General features: G+C 45.0%; 1 protein-coding gene across 3 annotated transcripts in view; it reads left to right on the top strand.

Annotated features, from left to right (window-relative positions):
- The window catches only part of RPN2 (ribophorin II), a 55,825-nt gene that overhangs the window by 10,052 nt on the left and 32,211 nt on the right, over positions 1–13,562 (top strand). For all 3 annotated transcript variants that reach the window (XM_082361956.1, XM_082361954.1, XM_082361955.1), the window contains exons 3-6: positions 6,830–6,925; positions 7,491–7,666; positions 12,322–12,397; positions 13,419–13,553. In XM_082361956.1, the coding sequence (XP_082218082.1) occupies positions 6,830–6,925; positions 7,491–7,666; positions 12,322–12,397; positions 13,419–13,553 (483 nt within the window). The remainder of the gene's footprint in view (positions 1–6,829; positions 6,926–7,490; positions 7,667–12,321; positions 12,398–13,418; positions 13,554–13,562) is intronic.

The following is a 13,562-nucleotide window of genomic DNA, read 5'->3' as shown; positions in this document are numbered from 1 at the left end:
GTATGAGTGTGTTTCATGTTTGGTAATTGCAATCATTGTTGCTTTTGTTGTGGTCATCCATGTACAATGCTTGGTGTCAGTCTATTTATCTCTTGTAAAAATAAAATACAGTGTGTGTATGTGAAAAAAAAAAAAAAAATCCATTGAGAGAGAGTCTCTGTTACTGTCGCTTCCATGTAGTGGGACGTGTCCTGCTCAGCTGTTGTTGCTTTCAGCTGAGTAGAGAGAACTCCCTCAGTTCTGCTAGATGCACTGAGTTGGTTGTTCTCACAGATAGATCATTAGGGGAGATTTTGGTTATTTTGTCAAAAGAGACTCAGCAGCAGAACTGAGAGGAATGGGGTCTAATAAGAATATGAGAGTAGAGCGCAGCTCTGGGAAGAGTGGAGTGTGGAATGAGAGTTGATTTTAGGTGTTATGAAGACTGAACATCTTTCATTTTGGTATCAAGTACTGTGTATGTATATTTTAAAAACATAAGCACATGAGAACGGCGATTTTATAGATTTTTTAAAAAATAAATTTATTTTATTTATTTATTTTTTGGCTGTGTTGGGTCTTCGCTGCTGCACGCGGGCCCTCTCTAGCTGCTGTGAGCGGGGGCCACTCTTCGTTGCGGTGTGCTGGCCTCTCATTGCGGCGGCCTCCCCTGTTGTGGAGCATGGGCTCCAGGCACGCAGCTTCAGCAGCTGTGGCACATGGGCCCAGCAGTTGTGGCTCACGGGCTCTAGAGCGCAGGCTCAGTAGGTGTGGTGCACGGGCTTAGTTGCTCCGTGGCATGTGGGATCTTCCCAGACCAGGGATCAGACCTATGTTACCTTGTGGGGTTAAGAATCCCCACAGGCGGATTCTTAACCACTGTGCCACCAGGGAAGTCCCTATAGATATTATTGCCTAGCTTTTTATAAGACTTAGGAACATTGAGGGTTATTTTGTATTCGTTTTAATGAAAGTATTAAGTAAATGGGAGACATACTATGCAAAAATTGTGATGGTAGATTAGATTCTAATGACTGAAATCAGGAGACATTAGACAGTGTTCACAGGTTGTCAGTCAATCAGGCACTTTCCTGATCTGTGAAAGGGGATTAAGAATATCTACCTTATAGAGTTGTTGTGAGAATTAAATGTGATAATAAGTGTAAAGTGCTTAGCTCAGTATCTGGCACATGGTGAGTCCAAGGTAAGCATATCTGTATCCATTCAACAAGTACTGAGTGCTTGTTGAGGGCCAGGCACTCAGCCAGTTACTGGGAATAGCAGAGAAGCAGGCACTCCTTCAGGCAGTAATCATTTTATGGAGCATCTGCTATGTGCAAGGTATTATGCTAAGTGCAGAGGAGCTCATTATCTAGTGAGAGACAGGAACCATAACAGAGAGACCAGGTGTGAGTACAGAGACACATGTAACGTGTAGTGCGTGGAAAGTGCCAGGGGAGTCCAGAAGAGAGAGCTGCTCACTCACCCGGTCTGCTGAGAACACTTACTCTTAGTCCCAAGCTTGTACAGGGGGAATTACCGTCTGTGCTGCTGCTACACGATTCCTTTAGTCATTCATCAGATGTCTCGTGAGTTCCTGCTGTGTGCTGAGCGTGATGCTAGGCACCGGGGACTCAGTATTGAACAACAAAGAGAGCGTCTGCCTTTTGGAATGTATCCTCTAATAGTGGAGACAAGCATTAGTCGTGTAATAAATACATACATGAATATTTATAACAATGGTAAGTTTTATGAAGGTGAGACGTGTGGTGTTATAGGTGTGAAATAGGGGACTTTGACCTGGTCAGGGAAGGCACTTCTAAAGAAATCTCTGAACTTAAATCTCACTCTATATACCCCTAAATTACAACTCCTTGAGGGCAGGAACTTTGTTGATTTCATTTGTTGTGTATTTCCAGTACCTAGAGAGCACCTGGCAGGTGGTAGTACTCAATAGCTGTTTATTAAATGAAGGAAGGTATGATGGATCTGAATTCTAAAGGGAAAGTAGGACTTAACCAGGAGACGGGGAGGGAAGGGACTTTAGCCAGAGGAAATAGCATGTACAAAGGACCTGTGCAGTTAGGGAGCAGATTACATTTGAGAGACTGAGAGGAGGTTGTGTAAGAACAGAGAATGCGAGAAAGCTAGAGAGGAAGGCTGGGGCTAAGCCTCCGTGCCTTGGTAGTCAGAGGGAAGATTTTGCTTTTTCTCTAAAGCGAAGTTGATTTTAAGCAGCAAGTATCAGGATCTAGTTTTCATTTTGGAAAGGTTTCTCTCCTGCCTTGTGGAGGACAGACTTTCGCAGGGGAATATGGGGCAAGATTGAATGCTGGCGGGGTACAAAAGATAACACCTGGACTTCTGGCTTTTGCCACATGGATGGATGGTTGGGCCATTCCTTAGGATAGGAACACAGGAGGAGAATTAGGTTTGCGCAGGAAAGATCATAAATTCGATCTTAAAGATGCTGAGCTTAAAATGCCTTTGAATCATGTAAGTGGCCTTTGAGAGAAGTCTGGGCTGGGGGTACAAACCTGAGAATTATCTGCATAGCGGTTCTGGATGAAGCCATGGGCATGATTGAGATCGCCTAGGAAGAGAGGGGATGGATGAGAAGTTGGCCTAGGAGTTGAAAAACTCCAGTGTTAAATGGTCAGGCAGAAGAGGATGAAACTTGAGGAGCAGCTGAGAAGGAGGAAGAGAGCCGGGGGAGGGCAGGGGAATCCCGGAAGCGAAGGGAAGGGAATGTTTTAGAACAGGGAAGGCTCTATCCAGTGTTAAGGGCATGAGCATTGGAAAATGTCCTTTGGCTTCCATAATTTGGAGGTCACTGGTGGGAAGAGGGAGAAGGTAGCAGCTGGAGGGGAGAGAAGGATCAAGGTAAGTTTTGCTTTCAAATCAGTCTTGAGTTTTGTTGATACGTTAGGAGTTACCAGTCGAGAGGGAGAAGCTGAACTGACGAGATGGATGGGCTTCCTGATGGAGAGAACAGCCCGTACTAAGCCTAGAGGCTTAGAAGTGCTTGTTGTGTTGTGGGGGCCATGAGTTGGCTGGAGCAGAGGGGTGGTCAGAGCGCACGTGGAAAAAGCCGGCCCAGCTACCAAGACCTGGTGTGGACGGAGGCTGTCGCCAGCGTGTGCCGCAGTAGCCTGACACAGTCTGGCGAGATTACAAAGCCTAGGCTGAGAGGAGACGGGAGTTGGGGGCTGCTACTGGAGAGGAAAGGGCAGATGAGAGAGAGATTTACTGTCTTCTTGGTTGCTGATTCGGGCTGGGGAGTTGTAGGGAAGAATGGACTGAGAAAAGCACTGATGTCCTTCACTCAGGATATTTAGATAGTTGGGCACAGAAAGTTGGAGGGGAACAGATAGGGGATGGACGTTTAGGAGGCGATTTTCAGCCTTCACTTGCGAGGGTGAGTGTGGAACTAGGGCAGCAGGAGTTGGAGTTACAGATCCCCTGCAAGCGGCCAGCTGAAGCCTCAGATCTGGGTGGGCTTCCTGAGGGTCCAGAATATGTTTTGTGAGGTCCCTCATTTTTGCCACTATTAAAACTAAGCTGTCGACATTTTGAGCTTTGAAGCCACAGACCCTTGGTACTGTTTACCTAGATCTGTCTGTGCAAACGAGTAGGCATGATGCTGGTTTTATTCAGGAACAGGTCGTTTTTGTTTTTGTTTTTGTTTTTTTAATTAATTAATTTATTTATTTTTGGCTGTGTTGGGTCTTCGTTTCTGTGCGAGGGCTTTCTCCAACTGTGGCGAGCGGGGGCCACTCTTCATCGCGGTGCGCGGGCCTGTCACCGTCGCGGCCTCTCCCATTGCGGAGTGCAGGCTCCAGACGCGCAGGCTCAGTAGTTGTGGCTCACGGGCCTAGTCGCTCCGCAGCATGTGGGATCTTCCCAGACCAGGGCTCGAACCCGTGTCCCCTGCATTGGCAGGCGGATTCTTAACCACTGCGCCACCAGGGAAGCCCCAGGTCGTTTTTAATAGTCCCTTGAGAGAGAGAGAGACAGGCTGTATAGCTCAGACTCTGGAGCCAGGCTGCCTGGGTCTGAATTCCAGCTCCTCCATTAAGAGCTGAGTGACCTTGGACAAGTCAGTTTCCTCTCTAATGCCCCAGTTTTCTTGTCTGTAAACTTAAGGTAATAGGAGGACCTAATGCATAGATCCCTTTATTAAATGAGAAATGCGTATACAGAACTTGTCAACAGTGCTTGGCACATTTTAAGTGCTCAAAAATTGGTAACAATGACCATAATCATTGTTTGGGGCCTTGGGTGTTGTTCTATTGCTAAAGCACCAGATGGCGACAAAGCACACGTCTTAAGCTTGCCCACATTCTGCTGAAAGGATTCCTTGAATAGGTTGTTTTCTTCAGATCCCTAATTTGTGCAGTATGAAGTATTTTGTTTCTTTTCTTTTTCTCTTTGGATTCTTTCAGACTTCTGGTTGAAACTCATTTGTTTGAGACTCTTATTTAAGTGTTATTCATAAAATTAAAAACAAAAGTTTTTTGGTTGAAGTAGCACATGCATACAGTAAAATACCAGATAATACAGAACAGCTATTAGTGAAAAGCAACCATCCATCCCGTGGCCCACCTTGTCCTACTCCTGGGAAGCACCCACTTTTAACTGTTTTTATTACCATTTAATTTTGAATAGCTGAATTTTATGTTACCTCAACCAAAGTATTTAGTGCTATAACTAGCTATTAAAATGTTATTTCTTGATATAGTAGGAATAGCATGGGTTTTCTTATGTGCCCACTCTGTGCCAGGCACTGTGGTGGGAGTTCCTCAAAGTCTCTGCTCTCAAGTAACTAGTCCCTGGGGGGGAGGTAGTTAGTACAGTGTGGTAAGTGCTTTGGGGGAGTGCTCGGGAGGGAAGGCACCTGTCCTGTCCTGGATGAATGTCAGTGAAGGTTCTCTGGAAAAGGTGACATCTGAGCAGAGATGAAGATGGGACCTGGTTTGGCAGGCAAGAAGGACAAGGGAGAGGTGCTCCTGGCACGGGGTGGGGGCTAGCAGGGTCAGGAATATAAATGGTGAGAGCATGTTATGTCTGGGGAGCTGCAGTGGGGTGGAGGGTAAGATTTTGGAGTTGGAGGTGGGGCTGTGGTGAGGAAGCTGGCACAGAGAGTGAGGGTCAGTCATGAGGGCAATTTTTTTTTTTATATATATATAAATTTATTTATTTATTTATTTTTGGCTCTGTTAGGTCTTCGTTGCTGCACGCGGGCTTTCTCTAGTTGCGGCGAGCAGGGGCTGCTCTTCGTTGTGGTGCACAGGTTTCTCATTGCGGTGGCTTCTCTTGTTGCAGAGCATGGGCTCTAGGCGCGCGGACTTCAGCATTTGTGGTGTGCAGGCTCAGTAATTGTGGCTCACGGGCTCTAGAGCGCAGGCTCAGTAGTTGTGGCGCACGGGCTTAGTTGCTCCGTGGCATGTGGGATCTTCCCGGACCAGGGCTCGAACCCGTGTCCCCTGCATTGGCAGGCGGATTCTCAACCACTGTGCCACCAGGGAAGTCCCAGTCATGAGGGCATTTTATGTCAGATCAGAAACTTTGAGTCTTGTTCTGAGAAGGATAAGGAACCACCCAAGGGTTTTAATAGCAGAGTAAGGTGGATACACTTGTTACCAAGACGAAGCTTGTGCTGCTGGCTGCATGACAGGCCAATAATCAAGAGATGAGGTGTTGGGGCAAGGAATAACGACTTTGTTCAGAAAGCCGGCAGACCGAGAAGATGGTGGGCTCATGCCCCAAAGATCTATCTTGCCTGAGTTAGGATTCAGGTTCCTTTTATAGTAAAAGGGGTGGGAGTAAAGTCAAACACTTCCCGGTTCCCATCAGCCTCCAGAGGGGTTGTGTTAATTTCTTCCTCCCTGCAGTCATTCACAGGTGGGCCTGGTCAGGATGTTTCCTGTGAGCTAAACAGAGATTTTAGCTTAATGCTCATTACCTGGGAGGTCATTCCCAGAGTTGGGTCATCATGTATAATTTAAGCTTACAGTCAGCATCCCTTTAGTGATTAACTTGTAATAGGACACAAAAGGTTCTTCCCTATTACACTTTTGCACCTTGTAATGATCACTCTTGAAGCAGTATGCAGAATGGATTGCATGACTTGAGACCAGTTAGGAGATGAGTGTAACAGTCTCCATGAGAAATGGCAGGGGCCTGACATAAGGCAAGGAGGGAAGCCAGAGAGTGGGGATCGGGTTTGAGAGACTCGACAGACTTGGAGGGTGAGGGAAAAGTCGAGAATGAGTCCTAGGTTTCTGATTTAGGTAGTAGGTGCATGGTGATGCCTGTACATGAGCCAGAAGGTCCAGATGAAGAAATAGAAGGTTTCTAGCTTATGTTAGATGTGTTGAACCTGACTTAGCTTTGGAGACATCGAAGTGGAGACACTGCCATTTATTAGCTTCGTCACCTTCATTACATTACTTACCAACTCCAAGCATCAGTTTCTTATTCTGTTAAATGGGGATGATAGTATCTACCACAGGGTCCTTATGTTCATTAAAAGGAAGAGCATCATAAACACCCCACACAGGTTATGGCCAGAGCAGGTGATCAGTGGAAGTGGTTCCTTTCCTTCCTTTTCTAGGTTCAGAAGGACGCGAGTGCCTTCAGGTTTGTTGCTCTTTCTATGAAGTTAGCATTTTGGGATAATACAGTGTTCTGTTGAAAATATCTGCTTGAAAATTGAAATCTTGTGTAGCTCTCATACTTTAAGCCATCATGGATTGCTGAGAATTTTATTTGTCATCCAAAAAACACGTACAGTTTTCCTAATCACTGTGTATTTCACCACTTATCATTGACTTTCTCCCCTGTTTAGCAAGCATGCACCTTCATTAAATCAAACCTTGATCCGAGCAACGTGGATTCCCTTTTCTATGCTGCCCAGTCCAGCCAGGCCCTCTCAGGGTGTGAGGTGAGTCCAGCTTCTTACATTTACATTTACTTTAAACTGTAAAGTGTATTTTTAAAAAGGGAAAGTCATGTCAGAATATTTTTTCTTTAGCAGTGAGACCCCCAGTAAGTGTGGGTGGGAATTCCATTCTTGTGATTTTTTTTTTTTCTTAAAGAAATAGACTTTTTATTTTTCCCAAGTTTTCACTTTTCATGAATTTTAAATAACTTTTTCCTATAGTTGCCTCTCTTCTGGGAAGTCTTATTTTTTTCTTTCAGTCTCCCTTTAACATTTAAAAGTATTTAAAGCAAAAGAAGAATGCCCCCACGCCAGATTTCTGGAAATCCATTTTTTTGAACACAGGAGAACCATATCAGTAGACAAGTGACTTGCCAGAATCTTTTCAAAAGTGTTATGCTGAGGTTTTACAGATATTTAATTCTGACATCTGAGATGTCGAAGAGGGGTGATCACAGCCCAGGCGGGTGGTGTGACCTTGGCAGTTGCTCTGCCTGCCATCTTTGGTGTGCCTACCGCAGGCTGGCAGCACATGTTCTAAACTCTGTGTCTATCCATCCTTTCTTAGATCTCTATTTCAAATGAGACCAAAGATCTGCTTCTGGCAGCTGTCAGTGAAGACTCCTCCGTGGCCCAGATCTACCACGCAGTTGCAGCCCTAAGTGGCTTTGGCCTTCCTCTGGCTTCCCAAGAAGTGCTCGGTGCCCTTACCTCTCGCCTCAGCAAAGAGGAGACCGTGCTCGCGTAAGTCACAATCTTGAGCGCTTCTCAGGCTACTATCCTGAGAGGCTTCATCCACTGGTTCCACAGGTATTGTCTGGGCACCTGCTCTGTGCCAGGTGCTCTGCTGGCACTGCAGACGTCGTATTGTGCTAAGGCAGGTAAGGTCCGTGTCCTCGTGCAGCTCACCAAGACACGGGCTCCCTCAAGCTGCTCCAGCAGAGGCAAATACTGAGTCCGAGCATAAACACACTGCCACAGAGACACGACTGCCTTTGAGGTTAGGGCTGAAGCAAGGGTAGGGGTGACCGAGGGAGAGTGAGGCCAGAGAGCCACGTGCGTTTCTTACTGCGGCTTGGCCAGGCCATGGTGAGATGTTGGCATTGGAGGCTCCACACTGGAGGAGAGCTCACGGGGTCCCTTGGAGGAGTGGGAGACAGCACCTGGTGGGGGAAGTAGGGCCTCAGAGGGGAGAGTATTCTAGGGATCAGCCCCTGCTCCTCTGCAAAAGGCTCAGGTGAAGGAGAAGCACCTTATAGGAAGGAACTATACATTTAAATGTTGCAGCTGACTTAAGGATGTTTACTAAAGTTAAAAGTAATAGTATACGTAGTTTGTTTTTTTTTTTCCTTTGACACTGAAACTCCTCATTTAACACAGTATATGTATTTTTTGTTTTCTATGTGTCCCCCATTTAACTGCAACCCTGAGACAGATTGGAGCACCTGGACTCCTGTTCATTGTTCAGCAAGATGTTAGTGACACCAGTTCCCTACTGCAGAATAGTTCAGTTGTTTCCCAGGGTTTTTTCTTGTTTTTGCTAAGAACCAAAATGTTTCTAAACTTGAAGCTTTGTTAAGGGCAGGGCTCACAGTCAGTTGACTTTCTCCCTGTCACTCTCATGCCCTACTCATATTCACGTGGTCAGTAATCAGTGACTTTGGGGCTGGTACGTTTCTCAGGAATGACATTTTGCGCACCCTTTGCCCAGTGCTTGGCCCTTGTGGTCCTCCTGTTTCAGGTTACATTACTTTGATCTCGTCCCATAATCCCTTGTGGAATGCCTCTGCAACCACTACCATATCCCATATCTCCTGTCATGAGACCACTGTCAGTGCCTTACTCTGATGCCACCTTCTACAGAAAAATCTTTCCCTTTCTCTCTGAGCAAAAAGGAATATCTCCCTCCTCTAAACCCCAGAACAGAAAGAAGTACAAAGAAAGTACATCCATTTTGGAGTCAGTTAGACTTGGGTTTGAACACCAGCTCTGTTTCTTCCCTGCTGTGTGACTTTCGGCAAGTTAGTAACCTCTCTGAGCCTCACCTGTAAAACATTACCACCAACAGGGGGCTTCCCTGGTGGCGCAGTGGTTGAGAATCTGCCTGCTAATGCAGGGGACACGGGTTCGAGCCCTGGTCTGGGAAGATCCCACATGCCACGGAGCAGCTGGGCCCGTGAGCCACAACTACTGAGCCTGCGCGTCTGGAGCCTGTGCCCCGCAACGGGAGGGGCCGCGATAGTGAAAGGCCCGCGCACCGCGATGAAGAGCGGCCCCCACTTGCCGCAACTAGAGAAAGCCCTCGCACGAACTGAAGACCCAGCACAGCCAAAAATAAATAAATAAATAAAAATAAAAGTAGCTATAAAAAAAAAAAAACATTACCAACAATCCTTACATCATAGAACAAATGTCAAGATTAAGTAAGATAATACATGTGATGAGCCTCGTGCAGTGCCTGGTCTTAGTGGGCATGGGACAAATGGAGTTTGTGCTCTCTACAGCATTTCCTTCTGAGGTCCCTTTCTTAGGGAGCTGGTTACTTCCTTGGTTGTATTGTAGTTTTTTCTGTATTCGATTTTAAGCTTCTTTACTTATAGTGCTCAGAGAGCCTGGCACATGGTAGATGCCCAAGAAGGAGTTAATAAAGGCTGAAACTATACTTTTGTGTTTCTATTCTATCCTCTTGTAAAAAGCTTCAGGTAGAAAGACCACATGCTTGGGGTGAGAGAACTGTGTCCAGACTCTTCCACTTAATACCTCTGTGGCCATGAGCAGGGTGTTTAACCTCCCTAAACCTCAGTGTTTCCATATGTAAAACAGGGAGAATGATATCTGTCTCATAGGGTTATTGTGAAGATCAAATAGGCAGGATGCCTTATATAATATTACTACTAATTTGCCCTATTTAAGCAAATCTGATATAGATTAGGACTCTTCTAAATGGGCCTTCTACATTTAACTGGACTTATTCTGGGAAACAAATGTTCATAAACTTGTCTAGAATGGTAAAAAACATTAGTAGCTTTGAATGAACAGTTTGAAAAGATGCTTTTGTGGTCTCTCATAACCCAATTTCTTTGAATCATCTGCTGTTTATTAGCAAGACAGGATCTGCTTTCTTAGGGTTTGAATATAGTGCTCCAGAGGGAGAGAAATTGCTGACTGGAGTATAAGTAATTAAAGCCAATGACAAAACTTTTCAAAAGCTAAGTGGATTAATTTCATTCTAAAAACTTCTGAGGTTGTTACCAGCATGACGCTCACTCCTTCCAAAGAAGAGAAAAATGATATCTTAATTGAAAAGTTCTTTCTAGGCTATCCTAGCAGCCTTTTCTGGGCTCAGCATTTATCACGGGCAGATGTGGGATTTTTATCTTGTTTGGGAATTCAGGTTTCATTTTCTCAAGTCTGTTCTAACAACAAGCATCCCAGAGGGGTCATTGAACACTCTGGGGCTTCCCTCTCTGTGAATTGTGACTCCTCTGTTTACCAGCTTACCATCTTAATGGAATTCGTTTTCCATGGAGGGAATCTAAATTGCTCTGATTGTGACGAAAGCAGACAAATTCTCGCTCTACATTCCCCAACACACTGACTTGATAAATGGTGGTTTTACACAAAGGCCCGGTCATCTCTTGGGAATTAGGGAACCTTTCTGGGGTTGACCGGCAGTCGGCTTAACCACCAGGGGTCCTCAGCTTTCTCCTTTCCACCCTGAGAAGCACCATTTCTATTTTTCAAGTTATCCACATTAGGAGAATAGAACCTAATAAAAAACCTTATGTGGACGTACTTACTACATTCCGCCTTAAAAAGTTTATCTTACAGAAATACACTCATAAGTGGATAAAAATATATGAATAAACCATAAAAAAGAATGAGGTATTGATACATGTTACAGAATGGATGAGGCTTGAAAATGTTATGCTAAGTGAAAGAAGCTAGACACAAAGGGTCACATTTGTATGATTCCATTTATATGAAATATCCAGAATAGGTAAATCCATAGAGACAGAACACAGGTTGCCAGGGGCTATTGGGGAGGGGAGAGGGCAGGGGATGGGAAATGGAATGAAGCTGTTTTAAGGGGTATGGGGTTTTATTTTGGACTGATGGAAATGTTTTAGAACTAGATAGAGGTGGTGATTGCGCAACATTGTGAAATATACTAAATGCCACTGAATTGTTCACTTTCAAATGGCTAACTTTATGTGAATTCACTTCAGTAAATTAAAATGTATATATACATATACAGCCATGAATAAGGGTTAACAGTTACAGCATTGTATGACCTAGTAAAACATAATGTTCATCAATTGGAGATTAAGTGAGTAAATTATGGTTCATCTAAGAAGTACAATATTATGTCGTTGTTAATAAGGATGAAATATATTTATATGTCCTCACGGAAAGATCTGTACAATCTAAATAAATTGCAGGACAGTTATCTTTTAGGGGTAGGCATTACAGGAATTTTAACTTTCTCCTTTAGTAATGTATTTGAATTTTTGACAAATATGTACTTTTATAATCAGGAGTAAATAGTAGGAAAAGAGAAAAAGAATAGATGCTGGTTTGAGAACCAGATCTTCTATTCCTTTCATCTTATTTAATGCCTAAAGGACGGGTGGCTTTCAGGTCTCCGAGCAGGATGGTGACAGCACAAGCGTTAGCTGAGTGTTTACCTAATGCTTCCTGTTTATAGTGCATTAATCTGGTTTCAGAAAAGTTGCTCCAAATTCTACCCAACAACCTACATATGTAGATTCCACAGTGCTTCTTTGGTTTTGGAGTAAGAAAAGTAGAAAAGAGGCAGCCAACCTCTGCCCAGCACAGTGCCTCTTACAACATGGGGATGCCAAATAAGCCTTCATTCGATGAATTGACTCCTCTTCTCCCTCAAAGTATATCTCTTCTAAATCTAATTAAGTCTTAGTCTGGTGTTCAATATGTGGTGCCATTAGGAACCAAACAGGTTTTCAGAGGGGGGTGACCTGGTGCACCCTCTCTTCTCTCCGCCCTCAGTACTTACGTGGATCCTGCTGCCCCGATTGCCTTCTCTCTAGCTGTAGTGAACTTTGTGATGTAATGGTCTTTTTTTTGGGGGGGGGGGCGCTGCGTCACACGGCTTATAAAATGTTAGTTACCTGACCAGGGATCGAACCTGGGGCCCTGGCAATGAGAGTGCAGATTCCTAACCACTGGACCACCAGGGAATTCCCTGTAATGTAATGGCCTCTGTTACATCTTTCCCTAGATTGTAAACAAGCTCCTTCGGGGCCGAGGCTGTCTTATAGTTCTAAAGAACAAGAGCGGGATATTTGTGTAGGTATCCCAATACAGGAAGGGGAAATGGAGACTTGCCATTCATTGGGGGTCTATTCTCTACCTTTCAGAACAGTCCAGGCTCTACAGACGGCATCCTACCTGTCCCAGCAGGCTGACCTGAGAAGCATCGTGGAGGAGATTGAGGTACAAATTTATTTTGGCAAGTGAATTTCCCAGCTTCTGTCTTTGAAACCCTTTAGAAGAGTCTTGCAGATAGACATGAATGATTTGTTATGGCCAGTTACCTTTCTTTTCATATCCGTGGCACACTTTTGTTCTTTGTATCCGAGCAGTATTTCCTAGGGAATATTTGTTAGGCTCGTATAGTTACACCATCAGTTAGGCAACAAACCACTTCAGTCTTTTGTAGGTACAGTCTCATAGTCTACAGATTTTAGAGCCTAACAAACCTGAAATTCAAATTTTTTTCTACTTCTTACTACTTTGTAATCTCAGGCAAATTATTAATGTCTGAGCCTCAGTTTCCTTACGTGCTGGTGGTTAGGAACAAGCGAAGTTCTAAAGTGCCTAGTACAAAATTAGTGCTCAGCAAGTGGTCACTGTGGTTTTTGCTATTCCACTACCCTTTCCACTGCCCACGACCTCCTGCTGCTCCGAGACTGCTTCCATGGACCGCAGAGCCGGGGATGACAGGCACTCTGACAGTGTCATCGCTGGATGCCCCACAGGCACATTAGCTGCCTCGTCACGTTGCGCAGAGGAGCAGTATGTCTCTCTCCATCCTTTAGAGCATTGAATAAGAAAGAGAAATGCTCTGCTCTGGAGGTTGTATCCAAATGGATGGCCGTCGAATCCATCTGTGTCACGATGCTTCCAGGGTGAACTGTGGCTGGGCCCACTGGCCTTCTGCCCAGAGCAGTTGGTGCCTTCAGTGCCATGACTCCTGGGCTTGGGCTTGAGTCGAAGGGGTCAGGGAAGGAGCACTCCCAGAGCTGCAGAAGATACTGTTCTCTTCAAATGCCTATATGATATACTTTACTCTCTGCCTAAGCACCTTTTTTGAGAAAGCACTAAGTGACTGAGGTGGTCTGCGGACTTAGAGTGAGATTTCTCAAAACTGTGTCCGCACCGGGGTGACAGTGGTTTGTACATCTCATCTCTGTTATCACTTGACTTCCAATCTGCCTCTGTTTTGTTGTGACAGGACCTTGTTGCTCGCCTGGATGAACTGGGAGGTGTGTATCTTCAGTTTGAAGAGGGACTGGAGACAACGGCATTGTTTGTGGCTGCCACCTACAAGCTCATGGACCACGTGGGCACCGAGCCATCCATTAAGGAGGTGCCTGTC

This window comes from Balaenoptera borealis, assembly GCF_965194805.1.
Source record: "Balaenoptera borealis genome assembly, chromosome: 16".
Lineage (NCBI taxonomy): Eukaryota > Metazoa > Chordata > Mammalia > Artiodactyla > Balaenopteridae > Balaenoptera > Balaenoptera borealis.
This window is presented reverse-complemented; position numbering and strand designations above follow the sequence as displayed.